Raw genomic sequence first — 25,461 nt, 5'->3', positions numbered from 1 at the left:
GTATAGAAGCTCTGTCCCAATAGATCTCTCTGTGATGAAGGGAATGGTCTATATCTGCACTGCCCAAAGTGGTACCCACTAGTCACAGGCGGCAATTGAGTACTTGAAAAGTGGCTAATGTGACTGAGGATCTGAATTTTGACTTTAATTTAATTTTAATTATTTTAATTTCAGTGGCCACAATTAACCAATGGCTACTGTCTTATAGAGTGTAGGTCCAAATCATCATGCATTGCTAGGGGAGAGCGAAATGTGAACACTTACACACTGGTCCTTAAAAGCTTCTACTCAGAAGTAATCATTGCTACACTGTCTGACATTTACTGCACCAAAGCCCCATGTCCACCTATAGATTCCAGGGATGAGATAGAGCTGTCCCGTCTTGTCCTTGGAGGAGGAGAAACAATAGTATCACTGAGGAGCACTGATGAATTACACACCACTGCTATTCAGTATTCTGGATGTTAAGTGCAAAATGAAAGAGACATGTGCCTGGCCCTCATGGAACATAGGGTCTAATAGGGGAAGGAGGATGAGATGATCATTTGAAATACAGCCCCTTTAACCAAGCTTTAAATGTGATTAAGAGATTGTGCTCTAGAGGCAGACACACTTGAGTTCAACCCTGCTTCTGTCTCAAGTAAGTAAAATGACATTCAATGAAATTACATGACATTTATAAGCTATTTCATTACAGTTAGAACAATAAGTTATTATTGTTAATTCAGACTGTATGATTCTGTGTCCATAAATAAAATTTATCTTTATGTAATAAACTAGGTTTTTTTCCCTGAGTGCAAAACAATTAAAAATAAAAATTAAAATGCACCAACAAATAACATGGTTACATATCTTTGGGAAAAAATAACTGACTTATAAATAAAGGCTTGTAATTTAGCCAGGGAAGTAGGAAAGTATGGAAAAATGACGTGACTGATGAGTATGAAATGGTTCAGAGTGTGGTAAAGAGTGTTTCAGACGAAGGGAAGAGCCAGTGTGAAGGCTCTGGATTTGGAAAGTACCTGGTGGTACCTTTTAGGAAGTAAAGGAAGCCCTGGGAGGTTGCAGTGTAGGCCCAGGGAGGAAATGGCACTATGAGGTCTGTGTCATACTCTCTGGTGTAAGCTGTGGTGGGAGCTGAAAGTTGGCTCTCATTAACAGGAGGCCATTAAACAGTTTTAAGAGAGACACGATCTCCTGTACAGTTTTGAAAGGTCATTCTGGTTGCTGCTTGAACCATGGGTTTGAAGAGGCACAAGAGAGAAGGGAGAAAGCCATTTGTGGTGGTTAATTTTATGTGTCAACATGACTGTGCTAAGGGATGCCAAATAGCTGGTAAAATATTATTTCCCGGTGTCCTCTGTGAAGGTGTTTCCAGGACAGATTAGCACCTGAATCAATAGACTGGATAAAGATGATTGTCACTAATGTGGGTGGGCATCATCCAGTCCATTACAGACCTGAACAGAACAAAAAGGTGGAGGAAGGGCAAACTTGCTCTCTGTTTGAGCTGAGACATTTATCTCTTCCTGCCCTGGGATATCAGCCTTCCTGGTTCTTGGGCTTTCAGATTCAGACTACATTGTACCACCATCTTTCCTGGTTCTCTAGCTTGCATACCACAGATGGTAGGACTTTCTCTGGGGAGCCTTGGTTAATACACCCCTCCTCCAGAAAGGCTTTTGTATTCGTTAACAAAAAAGATGCAAACATAGTGATTGTAAACAGCCCTCATTTATGATTTCCCAGTTTGAGTGGGTCAGGAGTCCCAGCATGGCTTATCTGAGTCCTCTGCTCAGGGTCTCTCCAAGCTGCAATCCAGGTGTTGGCAGAGGTACATTCTTTTCTGGAGCTCAGGATATTCTTCAGTTGGTTGTTGGCAGAATTCAGTTCCTTGTGGTTGTAGGACTGAGGTCCCTATTCTCTTAATAGATGTCCGCTGGGGTTCCTTCTCAGTGCCTGAAGTTCCTTGTTGTGTGGACTTCTCACAACATGGCAGCTTGCTTCTTCAAGGCCAGCAGGAGAATCTGTCTTTTCAGAACAGGCCAGTGTCTCTTTCAAGGTCTCTTACCTGATTAAGTCAGGCCCACACAGGATAATCTCCCTTTGATTAACTCAAAACCAACTGACTTGGGGCCTTAATTACATCTGTAAAAAAGTCTTCAGTTTTGACACATAATCTAATCACAGGAATGATATCCCATTATATTCACAGGTCTTTTTCATATGCAAACGGAAGAAATTATATAGGGTGTGTGTACCAGGGGCAAGATTCTCAGCTGGGGCCTGGAGTGCCATCTCAGAATTCTGCCTACCGTGACTTGGTCTTTTGAGCTTACACAGCATTTGGCCTCTGAGAACCTCCCACAGCAGTTATTGTCTGCATTCAAGGGAAGAGAGAACAAAAATTAGGCAGCTCTTGACCCCTAAGAACTATTTCACTCATGTGGGTCATAAGAAGCCACAGTCTACCATTTTTTATCAACTTAATTTACTCATATATTTAGCTCTGAGAGCCTAATGTAGGCTACCCAGGCTCACAGGAGACTGACCAGTAAGCAAGAATGACATCACTATCATTTTTTTTAATTTTTAAAAAAATTTTTGGCTGCCTTGGGTCTTCGTTGCTGCATGCAGGCTTTCTCTAGTTGTGGTGAGCGGAGGCTATTCTTCATTGCAGTGCGCGGGCTTCTCATTGTGGTGGCTTCTCTTGTTGCGGAGCATGGGCTCTAGGTGCACAGGCTTCAGTAGTTGCAGCGCATGAGCTCAGTAGTTGTGGCTCACAGGTTCTAGAGTGCAGGCTCAGTAGTTGTGGTGCATGGGCTTAGTTGCTCCATGGCATGTGGGATCTTCCCGGACCAGGGCTGAAACCCATGTCCCCTGCATTGGCAGGTGGATTCTTAACCACTGTGCCACCGGGGAAGTCCCTTAATTTTTTTTTGGAGTATAGTTGATTTACAATGTGGTGTTAGTTTCTGCTATACAGCAAAGTGAGTCAGTTATACATACACATATATCCACTCCTCTTAGATTCTCTTCCCATATAGAATATTCAGTACTCTGAGCTCTATTCAACACTCTGGGAAAAGAGAACAAAATAATAGGCAGCTATTGAATATTGAATAGAGTTCCCTGTGCTATTCAGTAGGTTCTTATTAGTTATCTGTTCTATATATAGTAGTGTGTATATGTCAATCCAAATCTCCCAACTTATACCTCCCCGCCTTTCCCCCCTGGTAACCACAAGTTTGTTTTCTACAAATGTGACTCAACTTCTGTTTTGTACATAGGTTCATTTGTACCATTTCTTTAGATTCCATATATAAGTGATATCATATGATATTTGTCTTTCTCTGTCTGACTTACTTCACTCAGTATGACAATCTCTAGCTCCATTCATGTCGCTGCAAATGACATTATTTTGTTCTTTTTTATGGCTGAGTAATATTCCATTGTATATATGTATCACATCTTCTTTATCCATTTCTCTGTTGATGGACATTTAGCTTACTTCCATGACCCGGCTATTGTAAGTAGTGCTGCAATGAACATTGGGGTGCATGTATGCTTTTGAATTATGGTTTTCTCCAGGTATATGCCCAGGAGTGGATTGCTGGATTATATGGTAGCTCTATTTTTTAGTTTTTTAAGGAATCTCCATACTGTTCTCCATAGTGACTGTACCAATTTACATTCCCACCAACAGTGTAGGAGAGTTCCCTTTTCTCCACTCTCTCCAGCACTTATTGCTTATAGATTTTTTTGATAATGGCCATTCTGACGAGTGTGAGATGATACCTCATTGTAGTTTTGATTTGCATTTCTCTAATAATTAGTGATGTTGAGCCTCTTTTCATGTGCTTTTTAGCCATCTGTATATCTTCTTTAGAGAAATGTCTATTTAGATTTTCTGCCCATTTTTTGATTGGGTTTTTTGTTTTACTGACATTGAGCTGCATGAGCCGTTTGTATATTTTGGCAGTTCATCCCTTGTCAGTTGCTTCATTTGCAAATATCTTCTCCAATTCTGTGGGTTTTCTTTTCATTTTGTTGATGGTTTTCTTTGCTGTGCAAAAACTTTTAAGTTTAATTAAGTCCCATTTGTTTATTTTTGTTTTTATTTTCATTACTCTTGGAGGTGGATCAAAAAAGATCTTGTGGGCTTCCCTGGTGGCGCAGTGGTTGAGAGTCCGCCTACCGATGCAGGGGACACGGGTTCCTGCCGCGGTCCGGGAGGATCCCACATGCCGCGGAGCGGCTGGGCCCGTGAGCCATGGCCGCTGAGCCTGCGCGTCCGGAGCCTGTGCTCTGCAACAGAAGAGGCCGCAACAGTGAGAGGCCCGCGTACCGCAAAAAAAAAAAAAATATCTTGCTGCTATTTATGTCGGAGAGCGTTCTGCTTGTGTTTTCCTCTAAGAGTTTTATAGTATCCAGCCTTACATTTAGGTCTTTAATCCATTTTGAGTTTATTTTTGCGTATGGTGTTGGAGACTCTTCTAATTTCAGGGAACGACATCATTATCTTCTGGCACAAAATAATACTGCCAGGAAGACCAAAACGATCGTGTTAGCTAAGAAAACTGCAGAAAGTTTTCAAAGAGTTTTGGAATCAGAGAAGAAGGTTCAACAAGGTCAAGTCTTTTAGCTGTTCATAGCCTCAGTTTCTTCATCTGTAAAGTGGAGATCGTTTTAATCACTATGCAGCATTATTTATGGGGAAAATATGAGATAACGTATGTCAAACCCTTAACACAGGGCCTGGCACCAGATTTTAAAAAACTGGTAGCTGCTGTTATTCTCTTTGTCCTCCTCACCAGGCACAGCCAAAGCCAGATAAATACATGTTGCTGTAACACAGTGGAAGGCAGGCAGCTTGGGAAGCTGCCAGGTTTTGTCCCAGGAGGGGATCCAGAGTTGAAATGAACAAGCTTACCAGTGTGTCACTAAGCCACTCTGGGCCATCATTTCCAAATCTGTCAAACCAAGATAACCTTTCCCTCCACCTCCTTTGGTTGAGGAAGTTTCTGGCAGCAGATCAACATTTGTAGAAGAAATATGTCATGGGATAATCACACAGTGATAAATACCTTGCTTCCGTGTCTCTTGTTTCCTCCCAGAGCATAAAGGTATTCTTGCAGCTCTGACTAACATGGCTTGGTAACAGAACTTTCCTGAGCAATCTATCATTCCATTACTTTATTACTGGAATTTGATTATTTATTCATTTGGACTCTGCTACAGACTGCTTCATACCACTGAACAGCAAGTAATCAATTAGCACTCAATTTTCCTGTTGTCACACATGTATGTTGGAATGGGCACAATTTCCCCACCTTGCACCTCTGAAACCTCAGGAGTATTCTTGGAATCTTGAAGGCCCAATACTTGCCAGATATTTTCTAACACATAGTTTTATGCATTCTCAGCTAAATATGATGAGTCTTAGGATGCTGTTTTGTAATTGATTTGCAGGGATGTGTTCAGAAAACAGATGCGACTCATTCAGAGCCACACATAAGGATGTTTTGGTTTGAAATGAGAATATTATGTTTTCTCAGATTCATTGTATGTCAGATGTCAATATGCAAGTTTCCAGTAATGTAGACATGGCTGGTAACAAAAATGGAAATGTATTTTCACATCCATGTTTTAGAACTGGAGGCATCGTAGAAGGAAGAATTGTTCTCGTAAATAAACTCATCACAAATTGGTAGATTAGAACCTTTGTAATTCAGCAAAGTTCACAGAATCAAAATACTTGCTGGAATTATGCAGAGGAAATAGCCCAAAAGAACACAAAGAATGATACTGATAAAAGAACCCAAGTAATAAATCACACTGCCAAAACCCATTTATCTAGACCAGGGGGTACTAAATATGGTCCAGCCCACTGCCTATTTTTGTAAATAAAGTTTTGCTGGAACATAATCACACTTACTTGCTTTCACATCATATATAGCTGTTTCGTCACTACAGCTGTAGAGTTGAGTAGTTGTGACAGAGGCCATATGGCTTGCAGAACCTAAAATATTATTGTGTCCTTTACTGAAAAAGTTTTCAGGCCCCTGATCTAGAACATCGATTATTAACTTACTTTTGTAAAGACAATTACATACAAAATTCATTTAGAATATTGCTGTATCTACAATTAACTCACAACAGTGTCCATTATGATAGAAAATGTGTCAAGAGGAGACAGGTGTACCTAACAGCACAGTCCCAAAATAAATGAAGCAAAAACTGAAGGAAGAAATATACCATATTATTCAATAACGATAGTTAGAGACTTCAATATTCTACTTTCAATGATGGATAGAACAACTACACAAAAGATGAACAAGGAAACAGAAGACTGGAGGAATAGTATGAACCGAGTAAGCTAAGAGGCATCATCTATAGAACAGTTCCTCCGAGAACGGTTCCTCATTTTTCTCAAGTGCAGATGAAAACTTCTCCAGCCATGATAGCACAGTACTTATTATCTTTTTGAGGGGAACTTTTCAGATAAAAAGATAAAGGGAATTCTCCTTTGTTAGGGAAAGATTTTGCGAAAGTAGAATGAAGATACTTACTGAAAAATAAATATGGCTTCAAGGCTTCATAGGAGATAAAAGGAAAATATGCCGCTTTTTCTCCCATGCCTTTATTTTGTTATTGCTTCTCTGGACCAGTGCTTGGAGCAGTGGCCCAGCTTGAGGGGATACCTTTCTCTGACCGGAAGAAATGTTCGACTGACCAAGGAAATCTTATGTTTGATGTTCAGATCACAAAGCAGGTGGTCATCACTTGCAGAGCTGCAAAACCAGAAGAGATTTTCCCCCAGGCCCTACTTGATCCTCCTCTTAGCCTGTGAAAAACAACCTCCTTTTAGCTAATTGCATCCTGTTGGCTCCGATTTTCTGCTGAGCCAGGGTCTCAGCAGTTGGGATGACGTTCCATTAAACTCAAAGACACGTACTTTCTCATTTCAGCAGTCTTGCTGACTATACCTCACATAATGTCTTTTTACTGAAACCAATTAGTATCTTATCAAATTTTTAGTTAAGTAATTCTCATTTAAATTTATTTACTTTCTAAGAACTCACCTTCCCCGTTCTGGACAGTCTTATGTAATTACAAAATTAATTATAGCATTAGGCTCCGAGTCTCTCTCCTTTTGACTTCTGTTATCACCACCCTGATGTGACTTTATTTTTACAGTGCCTTCTCTGGCGGGAGGCGGGTTGCTCAAGCTTTAAGGCACTGAGAATGACTTGAGGGTCCTGACATTACTATTGACTAACATTTTCTCGCAAAGTGCAAACCTCTAAGAAAGACAGGTAGGAACATGACAGAAGGTGTGAGTCTTAGCTCTGACACTTTCTGTGTCTTCAGGGTGGCTTTTCATTCTTTCTAAGACTCAGTCTTTTCATCTGGCAAATACTGGTGAGCTACAATGTTGCGCCTTACTCATACCGGATGTTCAATACATATCAGTTCCCTTTTTCTCTCTAGTGATTTCTGTACCCTGGAACCAAAGATGTTTCGGGCTTGCGTCAAAATCTAGAATGTGAGGGATCAGATGGAAAGATAATAGATGAACTCTGATGGCTACACACATCTCTTTCCAAACATTCTGACACATGACATCTCTAAGTTGGTGAGACTTATATTTGAGAGATCAAGTTGAAAGTGATCGTCTTGGAGAGTTTTAACAGTCAAACAGAATGTCATTTCTAGCTACCTGGATTGTCCTCCCTGCAATGGAATAATAACTCAGTTTAAGTTAGAATGACTAGGTAAACCAAGGGAATATCTGAAGGGAGATCAGTTGGAGATTAACTGTATTAGTGAACTTGTCTCAAAGAAAGATTGTGTAAAGAAGAAACTTAAAGCCACCCATCCTCCTTTCACTTAACATTTTATATATGAGATCCATGCCTGTATTTTAATAAAATGGGATTATACTAGAGAGTTCAATATAATTCAGTAACGTTTTAATGGCTCTATAATACTTATTGCTTGGAGATACCATATTTAGCCACCTCTTCTTTATAATAACCTTTTATTTTGAAATAGTTTAAGGGTCACAGAAAGTTACAAAGACAGTAGAGTTTATGTGTACCTTTCAACCGGATTTTTCTAATAATAATATCTTACATAACTATAGTATCATGTCAAAACCAGAAAAGTGATGGTAGTTTAATCAGTCCTTATTATTCATGAATTCTGAATTAGTGAGGTTCTCAAATCTGTGAATTTGTCTACTGGCCAATATTTACTTGTAACCCCAAAATCAATACTCTCAGTGCTTTCATAGTCATTTGGACGTGTGTCTGCACAGAGCGGTGAAAACTTTTAGTCACCCAAAGCGAACGTTCACAGTGGAGGTTGAGCATGGGGACTCTGCCTTCTGGTTTCAGCTCTCATACTGTAAATGAGTGTCCTTTACGCAGTCTGTTTAGCACCACGTTTTGTGTCTTCTTGTGCTTTTTTGTTGGTGAACTCACTGTTAAAGTGGCCTCCTGGCTAGCGCTCCTACACACAAGAAGGCTGTGATGTGCCTTACGGAGAAAATATGTGTGTTAAATAAGCTTCGTTCCAGCACAAGTTATAGTGCTGTTGGCCATGCGTTCAATGTTCATCGGTCCACATTCACATAGTACATAGGGTGTCCTTAAACAGAAAGATACATTGAAAAAGGTAATGTACTGATCCGTTGATGAAAATGTTGTGACTGGAGGCCCGTAGGAAGATAGCCCCGTGTTTCCCATAGAAGCAGTGATTCAGCGTCCATTCATTGAGCGGCCCTTGTGACGCTGCAGATCATAACTACTGTGAAAAATCAGCATCACCCGTACGAAGCTGGTGAGGATGTAGGGTAACTAGACTTCTCACACAGTGCTGGTGGAAATGTAGGATGGTACCACAAGTCTGTAAAAGTCTGGCAACTTATAAAGCTAAACATACATTTACCATGCAACCCAGTAAGTGTACCCCTGGGTATTTATCCCAGAGAAACAAAAACTTACATTCACACACGTACTGTTGCATCTGTAAGTTTATGTCTGTTGTCAAATTTGGGAAGTTTTCAGCCATTTTTTAAATATTTTTTGAGCTCCATATTCCCTCTACTCTCCCTGTGGGCCTCGGAGGACATGAATGTTAGATCTCTTGTTACTGCATCACGAGTCCCTGGGGCTCAGTTTATTCTATTTCAATCAATTTCCTCTCTGTTGTTCAGATTAGATGCTTTCTTTTAGCCTATCTTCAAGTTCACTGAGGCTTTCCTTATTTCAGTTCTGCCATGAAACCCATCCAGTGAGTTTTTAAAATTTTTTATCTATTGTGTTTTTCAATTCTAAAATTGTAATTTGGTTCTTCTTTGTGTCATCTATTTTATTGTTGAGATATGTTTCAGTTTGCTTCTTGAGTGTTCATAATTGCCTGTTGCAGCATTTTTATGACAGCTGCTTGAAAACCATTAGAAAATTGCAAAATCTATGTCTTCTCCGTGTTGGCGTCCATTGATCACATTTTCTCCTTTGAGTTGAGATTTTCCTTTTTCTTGGTATGATCAGTAATTGTGGACTGCATCCTAGGCTTTGGAATATTACATTATTAGAATCTGGTTCCTATTTAAATCTTCTAATCAACCTATTAGGTTCTAAAGACATATCCCGGTTCACTCTTGTGGTTCATGGTTCAAATATCAGTTTAGTTTATAAAACCTGTGCAGTGGTTTTATACACCTGTTCCCCTCACTTGCGTGTTACTTAGATGATAGGAGTCCACCCTATAGTGTCCCCACTGGTGGCTGGAGGTGGGAAGGGGAGAGACACATATCATTCCTGCAGGATGGGGAAAGAGGACAGAGTCTTATGCAGTGACAGACCTAGGACAGGAGGGGTCACCTTGTTCCTGAAGAGAAGATTGAATCAAAATTTTGCCTACAGGCTCCACGGGACCAAAGTCTCCCCTCATTATCACCGTGGTGGCGTGAGGGTGCAAGTCAGAGTTCTGCCCACAGAAGAGGCAAGTTGCCTTATTATTTTCCACTCCATGGTGAAAACAGGCTCCGATTTTTTGCCAGCAGGCTCTATGCGGAAGGAGTGCTGTCTGATTACCATAACAGGGAATGCAGGAGACAGGGCTCTGCCCATGGGCTACAAAGGAGCTGGGTACACCGCGTTCCCACCACAAGAAAGCGGAGGAAGTGTGAGTTCATCCCCCAGCCCTGCAGGGGAGGGACACGCTCAACACTGGGAGATGGGGATGAAGGACAGAGTTCCACCCGCAGATCCCCCAGCTGCAGTACCCATTTGGGGAGGGAGTGGCTACAGAGGGTTTTCGTGATGTTCACTCAAGAACAGGCAGATACGGCTAATGGTTTCTGCTCGTTTGGATTGCCCTTTTCTGAGGCCTTGGCGTGAAAGAAAGCAGGTTTTGGAGGGGGGCTGTGTTTTGTCTGCACCCTTTGGCATTTCTGGGTTGCAGGTTACTCCAGCACCCAGCTGGGTTACACAGAACACAAGAAAAAAACAGCAACTCCAGAACCTCACTCCTCAGTTATTCCTTGTGTCAACTGGAAAAAATAAAAAAAAAGCATAACGTGTGAGCTGTGAGTTATGTTTTATCTGGGGCAAAATGAGGACTATAGCCTGGGAGACAGCCTCTCAGATTAGCTCTGAGGAACTGCTCTAGAGAGGTAGGGGGGAGGTCAGTATACGGTGATTTTGGTGAAGGGGGTGCGTGCAGTCAGGCACACACTTTGACAGGTTACTGCTGGTCACAAGAAGTTTGCTGATATTCCAAAGGAGCAGAGGTCTCCATTAATGATTTTAGTGCTTTTCTAGATATGAGAAGATGCAATAATTTGGGCTCATAAAATCTTCTCCTGAAAAATGTCTTACTATCTGAAGTCCTGTTCTGCCAGTTTTTCCCAGAGCCCAGAGTGCCTCCTTCCTGATCTCCACCCTGAACTCCTTTAGGATGTATTGAAGGTTAGTGGCTGCAGTGGCCAGTGACTTCATTCTGCCATAACCAGATGACAAGTGACAATTTTTAGTTGGCACTTGAGTCCCAAGGTCCCTAGCTAGTCTGCCTGTCGTCCGTCTTTGACCCTGCCAGGATTTTAATGTGTTTTGTCCAGGGATTTCTGTTGAGATAAGCAGGAGTGCCCAGAACCAGAAGTACAGCCCTTTTTGATGATGATGTAGGATTTCTGATTGCTTTTTGCCCTTATGAACAATTCTGGGATTCATATTCTTGTTCATGCCACTTGGCCTCGTAATTTCTTATGTTCCTGCAAGTAGAAACCCTGAGTCAGGAAGGTTGACTGCTAAGCCTCTTGATGCAATATGTACAGGGTAACATCACACCCCTGCAACTCCTGTTACATATTCTTTCTTTTTAATATCGGCCAAACTGACTTGAAAGACTGTGCAATCTCAAGTATTCATCAAAAATTGCAAACCATTTGGCCTTTCTGTATTTCTTCTTTTGTGAATTATTACACCTTTTGTTTGCTTTTCGATTGAGGTGTTCATCTTTTGCTTAGCAGTTTGTAAAAGTTTTGCAAGGATATTAATATTTGTCTGCCAATACAAGCTCTAAATACTTTTCCCACTTTGATTTTTAGTTGGGTTTATGTGGTTTGGTCATGCACAAAGTTTTGCTTTGTATGGAGTCAAATCTATCAGTTGCTACAAATCTTTTCCTGTTGAGTAGATCTGCCTTCCAGGTCCTAGTCTGAGCCTGAAGAGATTTCCCTTCCCCCTTTGGACCCCTTTCTGCATCTGAAATGGCAGGAGGGAGAAGAGAAACTGACACAGCTCTCTTTAAAGCACAGGAAGATGAATGGAGTAACAAATGGGAAGACCTTCTACACCAGTCTTCTATGTAATGGTTAGTCAAATGAGAGCACTCCAAAGCACATGGAAACCCCTTTCTACTTCACTCTCTCTGACCACAGCCCAAGGGCCTGCATCACCAAATCAGAGCCATCTGTACTGACCTGCCACAGGCAAAGTCCCCTTCCCACGAGAACATCAGACATAGTGTCTTTTAAAGATCCCCTGCTCTATTCCCACTCTTCATCTGTGCTCTAGTAGCGAATCAGAAAAGACAGTGATTGAAATAGCGTTTGGCAGCATCAGATACCAATTTTTCTGACTCTGACAGTTTCAAGAGTTGTCACGAACTTCTTCTCCAGCTGAGACGTAGTGGTTTTACTCCCCTTTCTTTACTGTGGCACTAAGGATCCGTTTCAGCCCTCTGTCAGATATATGGAGCTCACAAATATTTAAATGTTCCAAAGTATTGTCCTGATTCCTATTTCAACCCACGCCCCCACTGAGCTGACCTAAGCAGTCCACTCTATTGATTTGTGTGTGAAGAGAGACAGGATGAATTATTTTTTATGTTTTCTTTTCAGTTATTGCAACGCTGAAATAGTAAGGGCATGATTAAATTTTCTGTGACGTCTGTGAATGGGCTGTAAAACACTCAATGTTGAACTTAATAGATGTAACAAAGCAAGGATGAAGACGCAGTTCAGAAAGACGGCAGGCAGGTTCAGAGATGCAGACTGAACTCCTGAGAGGAGGATTTCAGATTTGCAAGTAGAGGACCCAAGTTCATTGGCTTGCTTCCATTCCTTGGCTGTTAAATACAGTTATTCAATTAATAATTCAGTGTCCTGAACTATTGTGATAATTCCTCATTAAGAAAATCAAAGCTGATCATTAAAGGACAGGTCACAGACCTTATCCACAGAGAGCAAAGGTCCAGGTCCGGGTGAACAATACAAAAGAAATACCACTGCACATTCCTCACAGGGAAGCAGGCTATGAATATTGATAGCAGCAAAGAGGAGAGGAAGAAATCTCAAGCATGAGCTTGTTTTGTTCACAGCCCCGAATCAATACTACAAAGACTGTCCAATATGCTTCAGTAACTATTCATCAATTATTTAAGGGGCTCTTTTGTTCCAAGTTTCTGTTTACAAGATTACTTTGTAACTTGAAATGATTGTTTCCTTTCATGTGGCTGCTGGATGGGGCTTGAGTTTTTTACACGATGAACCTGAAAGAACGGTGTTCACGTGTTTGTCCTACATCTGTCACCTCGGGTTGCAGATTCAAATCAGCATCCCCGTATAGTACATCTTTCTCTGCAGTGGTGCTCTGACTTCTACCAGGTAGGTCCTGCAGACTCAAGACATTGACGTGTCCATGCAGAAAGCATAAGCGTCTTCAGTTCTCTGCCAGATAGACAGCCAAGGTCAAGGGGAGGCAGTGTTCCTTGAGTTGTTTGCCGAGTTTGTCCTCGCTCTGCTTTCTCAGAGTTTTTACTGACTTGAAAACAGGGAGAGAACGCTTTAAGGTCTAGTCTCATCTGGCCCCGATTTTCTGTCAGTGGCGTCCACTTAAACCCTACACCCCCGTTTTGAGCCCAGGGCCTGCGACTTGCTTCTCCTATTCTGTGTGAGGTGACTACTTGGATTATGAATTACTCATCCCAGAGGCACAACTTTATCAAGAACCTATTATTTGCTCGCCACCATGCTAAGAGTTTGTTGATAGAAAATTCTTATCAAAAAACTCCTGCAGGATGTATATATCATTATCCTGACATCCCTATTTTATGAAGGAACTGCAGTTGATGGAGTAGAAAACTTTGAAAGATGAGTAGCAGAGCCCATATCCATCCTTCGATCTGTCTGTCTCCAGAGCCTCAAATCTTTGCCATTCTGTTACCAGGTTCCGGTGAACTCATACAATAACATCACGTTCTTCCATTGTAGAGAACATAGATTGGCCAACTTCTCTGCAAAGGAGCAAAGACTAAATATTTTAGAATTTGTGGGTCGCGTGGGCTCCATCACAACTAGTCTTCTCCGCTGTTGTAGTGCAAAACCCCAGCTTCTACACAGATGAACGGCATGGTTGTGTTCTAACACACCTTTATTAACAAACCCGGGCAGGCTGGATTTGACCGCCGTTTGCCAACGCCTAGTATAGAAGAACCCACAGGCTTCAGGTACACCTCTTAATAATGCTTTGCCTATTTCAGAGAGACCCAAAATGGTGAAGGCAGTTACCAGACTAGCTGTGGATTAATCCTTGGTCAGTGAGTCCCTAATTGCCCATCACTAGGAATTCTGTGCAGAAACATTTTCCAGTCTTGGAGAAATTATCTATGACACAGGCATCTTGATGAGGTTGTTTCCACAGGAGGCAATTCCCACCCTTGTGCACCCACAAATTCTTTACAAAATTCCATAGTATGAGCAAAAATTCAAGTGAGGGGGACTGGCCAAGTAGTCATGGCATCGGACCGGGGCGGGGGTGGGTTGTGCATACCCATCGAAGGGGCTGCCGTCTCCCCTCCACCCAATAGCATTGATGTGGAAGAATATGGGCTTAGCGTCACTGCATCTCCAGGAAACCTTCAGAATCCGTGGAACATATACCTGGGATGCATCTGCCCTGAGGCAGCCTCTAACTAAATCTTACGTGGGGAAGGGCTGGTGTTCTGCCAGTGTACACAGTGGTATATGGAACCTTATAGTTGCTTACAGTCTAAGTCATAGTAATGAGCAGTTCAATTGTTTAATCATTTTATCCCAGGCCAACAGTATTTTTTTATTCTTCTTTGGTTTTTATTTAAAATTTTATTGGAGTATAGTTGACTTACAATGTTGTTAGTTTCAGGTGTACAGCAAAGTGATGCAGTTATACATATATATATATTGTTTTTTTTAGATTCTTGTCTCAATACAGGTTATTACAGAATACTGAGTAGAGTTCCCTGTGCTATACAGTAGGTCCCTGTTGGTTATCTATCTTATGTATAGTAGGGTGTATGTGTTCATCCCAAGCTCCTGATTTATCCCTCCCCCTGCCCCATGTTTCCCCTTTGGTAACTGTAAGTTTGTTTCCGATATCTGTAAGTCTGTTTCCCTTTTGTAAGTAAGTTCATTTTTATCACTTGTAAAAAAATTAGATTCCACATATGAGCGATAGCATATAATATTTGTCTTCTCTCTGACTTAATTCCCTTTGTATGATAATCTCTAGGTCCATCCATGTCGCTGCAAATGACATTATTTCCTTCTTTTTTGTGGCTGAGTAGTATTCCATCGTATATATGCACCACATCTTCTTTATCCTCCGTTGATGGATGTTTAGGTTGCTTCCATGTCTCAGCTATTGTAAATAGTGCTGCAGTGAACATTGGGGTGCATGTATCTTTTCGAATTATGGGTTTTTTCCGGATATATACCCAGGAGTGGGATTGCTGGATCAAATGGTAGCTCTATTTTTAGTTTTTTAAGGAAACTCCATAGTGGCTGTACCAATTTACATTTTCCCCTACAGTGTAGGAGGGTTCCCTTCTCTCCACACCCTCTCCAGCATTTATTATTTGTAGAGTTTTTGCTGATGGCCATTCTGATTTGCAGTTTTGGTTTGCATTTCTCTAATAATTAGAGACGTTGAGCATCTTTTCATGTGCTTTTTTAAAAAAAATAGTTTGAGTAAAATTTACCACTTGAAATCGGCTTCTTGCAAGTCAGCCCTGTTTTGAATTCTTCTTGGATTACCTACCCCAGGGCATTTCTTGAGCGCAGGCTGTCCTTTACAGCCCTGCAGGCCTTGTGACTCTGAAGTGTGAAATTGTTATGGAAAATGGCCACAAGGCGGCAGCATTTCTTCATGCCCAACTCTGGTTACTCAGGCAACCAGAGCCTTCGCGTTCCTGGGTTATAACTTGGAGCTGAAGGTGCCAGCACACACACCCAAGGGCTTGTGTCTCATTACTTCTTTCCCCTCGCCTTTCACCACCCACCCTGCCCCGGGCAAAATCCCAACCCTGCATAACCGCTGCGGCAAGGGTGCTGTCTTGTGCAGGTGAGGCGACTCTAAGGAAGGAGGCTTGAGGGTGGGAACCCCACCACCAGGAGACATGGAGACCTGGGGACATTTCAAAGCTAATCCAACCCAGAGGCTCCACCATCCTTTGCGTGCACTGGGCTTGCTTTAGCTGTAGGAGGGCCCATCTGGATCTGGAGATTGTGGTCCCATCCAGAGGGAAGCAGGCACTCCAGGTCCAAGGGGGCAGGGCTCACTTGCTGGCGCATCCTCCCCAGTTCCCTTAGAACCAGGACAGCCCTTAGACCCCAAGCCTGCTCAGGCTCCAGGGATGTGACAGCCGCCCAGTTTTTCGAGGCCTGAGGGGAATAGGGTAGGCATGTCTTATTTAAAATTAATTTGGGGGTGGGTACTACAGATGATTTATGACGTTGTGTGTGTTTATGGTGTGCAGCAACATGATCCCATCCTGTATGTACAGATACCTGTTCTTTTTCGGAATCTTTTCCCATATAGGTTATTACAGAGTGTTGAGTAGAGTTCCCTGTGCTCTACAGTAGGTCCTTCTTGATTATCTATTTTGTATATATTAGTGCATATATGTTAATCCCAACCTCCTAATTTATCCCTCCTCCCACCTTTCCCCTTTGGTAACCATAAGTTTGTTTTCTAAGCCTGTGAGTCTGATTCTTTTTTGCAAATTAGTTCTTTGGTATCAATTTTAAAATTCCACCTATAAGTGATATCATATGATATTTGTCTTTCTCGGTCTGACTTACTTCACTTAGTACCATCATCTCTAGGTCCTTCCATGTTTCTGCAAATGGCAGTATTTCATTCTTTTTTATGACTAATATCCCATTGTATATATGTACCATATCTTCTTTATCCATTCCTCTGTCGATGGACACTTAGGTTGCTGCCATGTCCTGGCTATTGTAAATAGTGCTGCAGTGAACATTGTGGTACATGTCTCTTGTTGAATTATGGTTTTCTCAGGGTATATGCCCAGTAGTGGGATTGCTGGGTCCTATGGTAGTTCTATTTTCAGTTTCTTAAGGAACCTCCATACTGTTCTCCATAGTGGCTGTAGCAATTTACATTCCCACCAACAGTGCAAGAGGGTTCCCTTTTCTCCACACCCTCACCAGCATTTATTGTTTGTAGACTTTTTGATGATGGCTAGCCTTACTGGTGTGAGGTGATACTTCATTGTGGTTTTGATTTGCATGTCTCTGATAATTAGTGATGTTGAGCATCTTTTCATGTGCTTTTTGGCCATCTGTATGTCTTCTCTGGAGAAATGTCTGTTTAGATCTTCAGCCCCTCTTTTGATTTTTCCTTTTTTTTTTTTTTGACATAGAGCTGCATGAGCTGTTTCTATATTTTGCAGATTAATCCCTCGTCGGTCGCTATGTTTGCAAATATTTTCTCCCATCCTGTGGGTTGTCTTTTTGTTTTGTTTATGGTTTCCTTTGCTGTGCAAAAGCTTTTAAGTTTAATTAGGTCCCATTTGTTTGTTTTTATTTTCATTACTCTAGGAGGTGGATCAAAAGATACTGCTGCAATTTATGTCAAAGGCTGTTCCATCTGTGTTTTCCTCTAAGAGTTTTATAGTGTCTAGCCTTACATTTAGGGCTTTGGTCCATTTACTTTTATGGATGGTGGTAGAGAATATTCTAATTTCTTTTACATGTAGCTGTCCCGTTTTCCCGGCACCACTTAGTGAAGAGACTGTCTTTTCTCCATTGTATATTCTTGCCTCCTTTGTTGTGGATTACTTGACCATAGGTGCATGAGTTTATTTCTGGGATTTCTCCTCCTGTTCCACTGATCTATATTTCTGTTTTTGTGCTGTTACCATACTGTTTTGATGACTATAGCTTTGTAGTATAGTCTGAAGTCAAGGAGTGCAACTCCTCCAGCTCCATTGTTCTTTCTCAGGGTTGCTTTGGCTTTTGGGGATCTTTTGTGTTTCCACACAAATTGTGCAAAAAAAAAAATTCTTTTTTTTTTTTTTTTGTGGTACGCGGGCCTCTCACTGTTGTGGCCTCTCCTGTTGCAGAGCACAGGCTCCGGCCGCGCAGACCCAGCAGCCATGGCTTACAGGCCCAGCCGCTCTGTGGCATGTGGGATCCTCCCACATCGGGGCATGAACCCATGTCCCCTGCATCGGCAGGCAGATTCTCAACCACTGTGCCACCAGGGGAGCCCTGTGAAAAATTTTTGTTCTAATTCTCTGAAAAATGCCATTGGTAATTTGATAGGGATTGCACTCAATCTGTCAGTCGCTCTGAGTACTATAGTCATTTTCACAGTATTGATTTTTCCACTCCAAGAACATGGAATATCCTTCCATCTGTTTGTGTCATCTCCAATTTCTTTCATCAGTGTCTTATAACTTTCAGAGTAGAGGTCTCCTTAGGTAGGTTTATTCCTAGGTATTTTATTCTTTTTGATGCAATGGTAAATCAGATTGTTTCTTGAATTTCTCTTTCTGATCTTTTGTTGTCAGTGTACAGAAATGCAACAGATTTCTGTGTATTAATTTTGTATTCTGCAACTTTACTGAATTCATTGATGAGCCTTAGTAGTTTTCTGGTAGCATCTTCAGGATTCTCTATGTGTAGTATCATGTCATCTGCAAACAGTGACAGTTTTACTTCTTCTTTTCCGATTTAGATTCCTTGTATTTTTTTCTTCTCTGACAAAGGACTTCCAAAACTATGTTGAATAAAAGTGGTGACAGTGGACATCCTTGCCTTTTTCCTGATCTTAGAGGGAATGCTTTCAGTTTTTCACTGCTGGGAATGACGTTAGCCGTGGGTTTCCAATAGTCTTCTTTTAATAAATAAAAAAGAATAGTTATTCTTTTAAACTCAAGTGGAAATTCAATAGCAAAGTACACAAAGGGTCAGATATATACATTTGTGTGTATAAGGGTGGACAATTTCCCCAACAACTCCGAGGGGTCTTGGGAAGGTTTATTAAGTGCTGTCGAATTTAAAGTGTGAACAGAGTTCCAATTTTCCAAGGGCATGTGCTAAAAGGGTATATATGTTTTAGAGCAGCAGATCGGAACCTGAGGGAGTGCTCTAAAATCAAGGAGGTTGCAGGTTCCTTTGGAGAGACCCTGGCTGAGTTCGCAGCCTAGCTGGGCAGCTGAAAGTTCTAAGATATAAGAATTGAATGTCTCTCGGGTACTGAGACCACATGTGCCATAATCAGAGGGCCTGAGCCTGACATGACTGATATCCTCCTCTGGTATCTTTGCTTTAAATTTCGTAAAAATACAGGAAAGACTCCTATCTACTCCCCTACAGGAAAAGAAAAGGAATGATAACACTAAAATGCTTCTCAAAGAAAGCCCCATTTCAGGGCTAACTTGCAAACTAGGTAAAAAGAACACTTGGAAGCAATAATGGATGAAATGGCAGCTTTGATACCTTCCATTTTCCCAAGTGGACTGTTTATTCCCTGGTAGTAGTTTATATCTTAGAAACGAACCTCAAGGTGAATCAGTGTCATTTTCACTTGATCTTATTTGGAGCACAAGATCAGATGGATGGCTGAAAAACTAAGACATTATTTCATGTGCCATGAAATCTCTTATTTTTAAACTCGCTCTCTTACAGTGGAAGGTCTTATACACTAAAGGCAGCGGAATACACGTAGAACATCATGAATGTGCCTCAACTTAATAAAATCTTCCTACATTTTAAATTCTCCTTACTGCTAGATAGGTTTGGGAGAAGAAACTAAGTAGTAATCTATATATAAATGCCAAGTTTGCCATATAGTAAACATCCCCAACATGAAACTTTGTGTAAAGCTGTTTTTCACATTTATAATAAAAATTTGCAAGCCTAAGAATGTTAACACCATGTCTTAAGGCATAAAATAATCCCAAAAACGTATATACGCCATACACCATGAGTAAAACGAATTTTTTACTTACTAACATGAGAGTAACAATTCTGGTAAGCGTCTAGTCAGTCAAATTCAAAAAAATGTAGCAAACAAATAGCTATCACCTCATCCCATTCCTTCTGCAAGAATAAAATCAAATAGACGTAATTGTTACTGCTACAAACAATATGATAGCATTATTTCCCCCCATAACTGTGAAAGGACAGGGATAACCACCAGTGCAAAAAGTATGTTTTTGGCGTTTCTTAGTATATAAAATGTATGCCATATTATTGTAGTGGTATGTGTTTTAATAACATTATGCACTTAAAATCTGGGTCACTTTTCATCTGTAATATGTTTCTGCATGAGAGTATCTGCGAGTATGTGGAGACACGTCTGCTGCAAGATCATTAAACCAAGAAAAGAATGACTCAGGTTTTACTTACATTTAAAGAAAGAAGATGAGTAACACATAAGTAGGGAAGGAGCTAGGAATAAATCACAGTCTAAAAATTCTGCATTCAAAGGCTTTTGGAGTTAACAAAATATGGTAATATAATTGCCATAAACTGGATCGAAGAAACCACCCTTGATCTAAACAGGAACTGTTTTATATTTTCAATGATTTACCTGACTACACTGCAGCCATAAAAATCCCAACAGGTTTTCTTTCTGTTGTGGATATGTCTGTCATGATAGAGCTTTGGTTATAAAATATTGAAATCGATACCCTTCCTTAGTACTCGGTAAAACGGCGCACGGAAGTTAAAATGGGAGCATTTGATTTCTGCTAACCTGCCAAGAGAACCTCTAATGCAAAGATTTTAGATCGTCAAAAGCAATAATACAACTGCACACACAAGAACCCCGGTATAAGTCCTTCTATTCTTCCAGGTTTATAAAATAAATTTTCATCACCAGTTAATCAGAGTTCCTTAATCTATATATGCCAAAATGTTCTGCCAAAACGTTTTGTCATTTGGACCCCTTTCAGACTTCCTTCAGCCCTTGCGTTAAAGTAGAGTTCAAGAGAGGAAGAGAATGATGATCCTCGGAAACAGGTCCGTGCTCCTTTGTAAATGTAGAAAGAAACTGAAGACCCGGTGTTCCTTCAGAGGTGGTCCATTCTGAAACCTCTAGTTTGTTCCTCCAGAGTTTCTTGGAGGTATGTTCCTTAGTAATCCAGATAGGATGTCAGTTGTGTGTGCGGCAGCCCATAGGTATAATTCACTGTAATAGAATCAGGAAGCAGAGAAGGCTGGGACAGTTAAGCAAATGCCACCCTTCAGAGCACAGATATGCAAATGTGATGTGGGTGAAATCCAAGACGAATTCCTGCAAAGAGTCCAGGACTCTGGACAGTCCAAACAAGAGAGCGCTGCATCCTGTCGCTCCTCCAGGGTTGAAGCACACCTCTCTCTCTCTGCTACCGTGTGACCTAAAATGAATTTTACAAGTTAGCATTTGACACCCCATACCCACCAAAGATAACCCTGCCTGTTACCGGACCCATACATCCCTGTCTGTGTCACATGCATCGAATTTAACAGTGGGCCTCTTTATCAGTAACCAACTTTGCCAAATCACCTGTTCAAATCAAATTCTTCTTTACATGCCTTGCTTTGAGGTTGCAAAGAAAAACACACCCAAAGCCTTCCACAACATGGTATTAGCACCCTAGCTCTGTATCTTGTTGCGTTATAAAAAAATCCCATCAGATTAGGTACATTCATTGCCCATCAAGTTAACTCATGCATGCTAAGCATGCTTTGTTAATGGGGCTAAAATATGTCCAAATGAATGCTGAGTTAAATCAGTGTACGTCAAGATCAGAACGTTGCCTTTGTTCGTTCTCTTTTAAGACTTACGTTAACTCTCGTTTTCAAAAATAGGTTATTTTTATTAAACTACTGTATTTACTGGAAACATACATCCATTAAAAAGTGTGTTGTTTCTTCCATTTTTAAGCACCCAGGCTCATTATGGCTTAGGATCTAAGGAAACAGGCCTGTGGTTTCTATAGTTTGATTTCATCATGTAAGAAACTGTACAGGTTAGATCATCAATACATCAGCTGGGAATACATAAATAAAAACATAATACTTTAACATGTCTGCACCATCCAAATACTTTTAAAGTAAATTATACTATTTGATCACACAGTCGTCATGCCTGGGCTTTAGACCCAATCAGGTATTTTTTCAAACCTCAGATATGTTTTAACTGAAAGACGGCCTTGATTTATGTATTCTACACTATAATTGCTCTTTTGTTTGTGCTGGGGAATACTAGAGAGCAAACAAAATGAAAAACCCTGTCCTCATAGAACTTAGTTAGAAGCCCTGTCCTCATAGAACTTAGAATAGGGATTGGTATACTGTTTCTCTAAAAGACCAAACCATAAAATATTTTCCATGTTGCGGGCCACATAGTCACTATCACAACTTCTCAGCTCTGCCTTTATACCACAAAAGCAGCCAGAGATAATACATAAATTAATGGGCATTGCTTTATCCCAATAATACTTTACTTATGGATGTCGAAATTGGGATTTCATGTAATTCTCATGTGTTATAAAATATATTCCTTTTGCTTTTTTTCCCAACCATTTAAAACGTAAAGCTCCTTCTTCCCTGTTTGTTGTTGTTGTTAATGGCCTGTGAGCTAAAGGCTGCATCTGGTTTGCAAGACATCGCTTGCCGATTCCTACTGTAGAGGAAAAAGGGCTGGACAAATAGGTAAATAGTATGTCAACAGGGGATACGAGCTATGGAGGAAAGTAAAGCAATACTCTGGAGACCATTACTGGGGCAGGGAGGGCAGAAGGCTAGTGTTTCATAGAGGGTTGTCAGGGAAGGAGGTATTTATGGAGGTACTTGATGGAAAGGAGCGAGCCCTGACTCTGGGAGAAGAAGTTTCCGGCGAGAGGTAAATGCAAGGGCCAGTGCAAGGACTTTGGCCTTTTTCTGACTGAGGCAGAGAGGTGAGACAAGGGAGGCAGGGCCAGGCTATCCACTTAAAGGGATCCCTTTGGCTGAAGTGATAAAAGAGGAAGGCGGCAGGGTTTGTGACAAATAAAGGGTGTAGAGAAAGAAGAAGCAAGGACAACTGCAAGGTCTTTGGCCTGAGCAACCAGATGACGGAGCTGGTCATTTTCTGAGCTGGGAGGGGCTCTCTCTCCGCCTAAGGTTCTTCATCTGCTAAGTGGAGAACAGTAACACCGGCCCCCTTCAGTTGTAGTGCAAAGGGAATGAAAAGCACATGAGGTTAGGGCTCAGGAAATGGTGGCTCTTGTCACGTTAGCTCTTTCTGGATCTTTCTTTCATGCATCTATTGAAAACCCAGCCATGTTTATAGCCAGCCAACTATCAATCTACATCTAGGATGTAATTCTCAAAGGCATCTTATGCGAGAGGAAGCTCATTCTCCACGCCCAGTTTGTTTTGGAGCCTCTCCGCCCTGAGGGTCGGAGGATAAGCCGCTGATGCTCTCCCATTTAGTTTCTTTTAAAATACTTGTTGTGCTGATTGTATGTGGAAGGTTCGTTGTTATTTTGGTGGATAAACAGTTGCCATCGTGTGGCTGTTAGCTGCAGTCTCATGTGACTGGGTGCCCTGAGGAGTTCAGGCTCTGGCTCTAGGGATCAGAGAAGATAAGAGTTCAGGATAAAGGAGTCATCTCGGCTAGACCTTGAAAGACAAGTAAAATTTTAAAAGTGGGAGGAGATGAAGAGGAAGGCCATGGGGTATGGAAGTACATGGCCTATTTGGTGAGTGGCCAGTGAAAACCCATCCCAAGATGCTTATACTTTATAGTTTCTGCCAGTTACCAAGGGGGAATCCATCGGTGGTCTCTCACTAGGAGGAACCTGGGCAGGGACTTTACCCTGGTGGCACAGAAAGCAGAGTATAGGCCAGTTAAAGGCAAGAACAGAGAGCAGGTGGGGCGCTCGGAAAACTAGGGATCCCGGCATCCTGCATGCTCGTCAGAATCACCCTAAGAACAATGTCTTCAAAGTATGGGTTTTTTTAAGCCCCGTCCATAAACATCCTATAATGAGGCTCAAAATAGTTTGTTTTGAACAAGTTGCCATGATGATTTTCCTGTAGCCACTGATACCATTAGGTAATTTAACATTGTGGTAGAGAGGATGACCCGTCACAGTAGTCCAAGAGACAGAGGGAAAAGGTATCGATTTGAGTCCCGTGAGGAAGATACTAGAGGGACGTTGGTCATCTTAGATGTTGAGGGTGAGGGAGGTTTTGAAGAGAAAGCCTGTTGTTTAATTTCTTACCTCCTACCTCTAGGTTTTCCAGTACGAAATATTGGAAACAAAACAACTGGACACGTAATAGAAACTTTGAAGAACAAAAGGAAGTAAGAATCAGGTAGGATGCTTACACACAGCTACTCAAGAAAACGACCCTGTCCTAGAAAGCACAGTTTCTCAACCTCAGCACCACTGCCACGTGGGGCGATATAAGCCTTTGTTGTGGGCACCGCGCTGTGCATTTTAGGATGTGGAGCAGCGTGCCTGGCCCCCACCCACACAAGGTGCCCATGGCAAGCCCCCTCCCTGACGTGTGACAGCTAAAAGTGTCCTGAGATGTTGCCAAATGTCCCCTTGAGGGCAGACTTGCCCCTCATTGAGAATTACTGCTCTGAACACATACCTCTTCACTCTTAGTAGACGTTTTTTTAAAATCAGGAACATTTAAGCATCTAAAACTTCTCAAGATTCAATGTGAATTGCTTACATTTGCAAACAACAAAAAGCCCCCCGGGCAAGTCATTGCCTTTGGTGCTAAGAGGACATTGCACACAGTGTTAGGAGCCTTAATACTTAAATAGGGAGAAATGATTCAGCACATTTAGCAGGGTGGAGGTAATAAAACTCAGAATTGAATTAGGGAAAATTGAGGCAGGATGACAGAGTCAGTTATATTTTCCCACAAAGCAGTAGCTGCCTCCTCTCTGGGGATCCTGAAAACTACACCAGCGGAATAAACTCAATGCCAACCTTCCTGGTTAGGGAATTGTCTCCTCTCGCATTCCTATCTTCATCGAAGGCTATTAACATCTCAAGTTGACTGCTAACTCTGTCACGTTTGCACCTAAGTGGAAGTGGAAAAGAAAATTCGGACCTAGACGGCTTACCGCACATAATCTTATTTTTTAGCCTTTCTGTGTTCTGATGCTGCTGTGCATCAACTGTTAAGGACAATGGCAACTAGTTTGTTCTATAGTTAATACCCCCCTCGAGGGAGGTAACTGTTCTACCTTTATAGGACTGCTGTCTCACCTGGGGTGTAAGGTCCAGTGTCGATTTTAAGGTGCAGCTTCTGTGAGTACCAAGCGCTTCACTGAAGCCAGTCACAGCTCCACAAATGAAGTTACTCTATGTGCAGAAGCTCCATAAAAGACATAAAATGTTTTATATAGTTCAAGTCACACTGACTTGGATGAATAAAGGAAACAAAGTTTTATGACTTAGAGATTATTCTCCAGTGCTGTGTCACTTAAAAAAAAAAGTAGCTACGTATCACGAGGGCTGGGGGAACTGTATTATGCTTCTACAGCTTTCCCAAGCGCTAAATGAAACGTCACTACCACTGAGGAGGCAGCTTGAGCAAACTTCTAACCCCCAGCACATAGAGCCAAAATGGCCCTCAAGGTTTGCTTCCTGCAGCTGCCC

At 41.5% G+C, this 25,461-nt stretch overlaps 1 protein-coding gene across 1 annotated transcript in view; it reads right to left on the bottom strand.

The window, feature by feature from the left end:
- Positions 1-24,756: 24,756 nt before the first annotated feature.
- Positions 24,757-25,461, bottom strand: part of TAFA4 (TAFA chemokine like family member 4) — a gene marked incomplete at its 3' end in the record, with an annotated part of 125,281 nt that continues 124,576 nt past the window's right edge. The window contains exon 6 of the mRNA XM_082847454.1: positions 24,757-24,880. Within this exon, the coding sequence (XP_082703580.1) occupies positions 24,757-24,880 (124 nt within the window). The remainder of the gene's footprint in view (positions 24,881-25,461) is intronic.

The sequence above is a fragment of the Leucopleurus acutus genome, assembly GCF_964270905.1.
Source record: "Leucopleurus acutus genome assembly, chromosome: 10".
Classification (NCBI taxonomy): domain Eukaryota; kingdom Metazoa; phylum Chordata; class Mammalia; order Artiodactyla; family Delphinidae; genus Leucopleurus; species Leucopleurus acutus.
The sequence above is the reverse complement of the archived record's forward strand: the minus strand, read 5'-3'. Positions and strand labels throughout refer to the sequence as shown.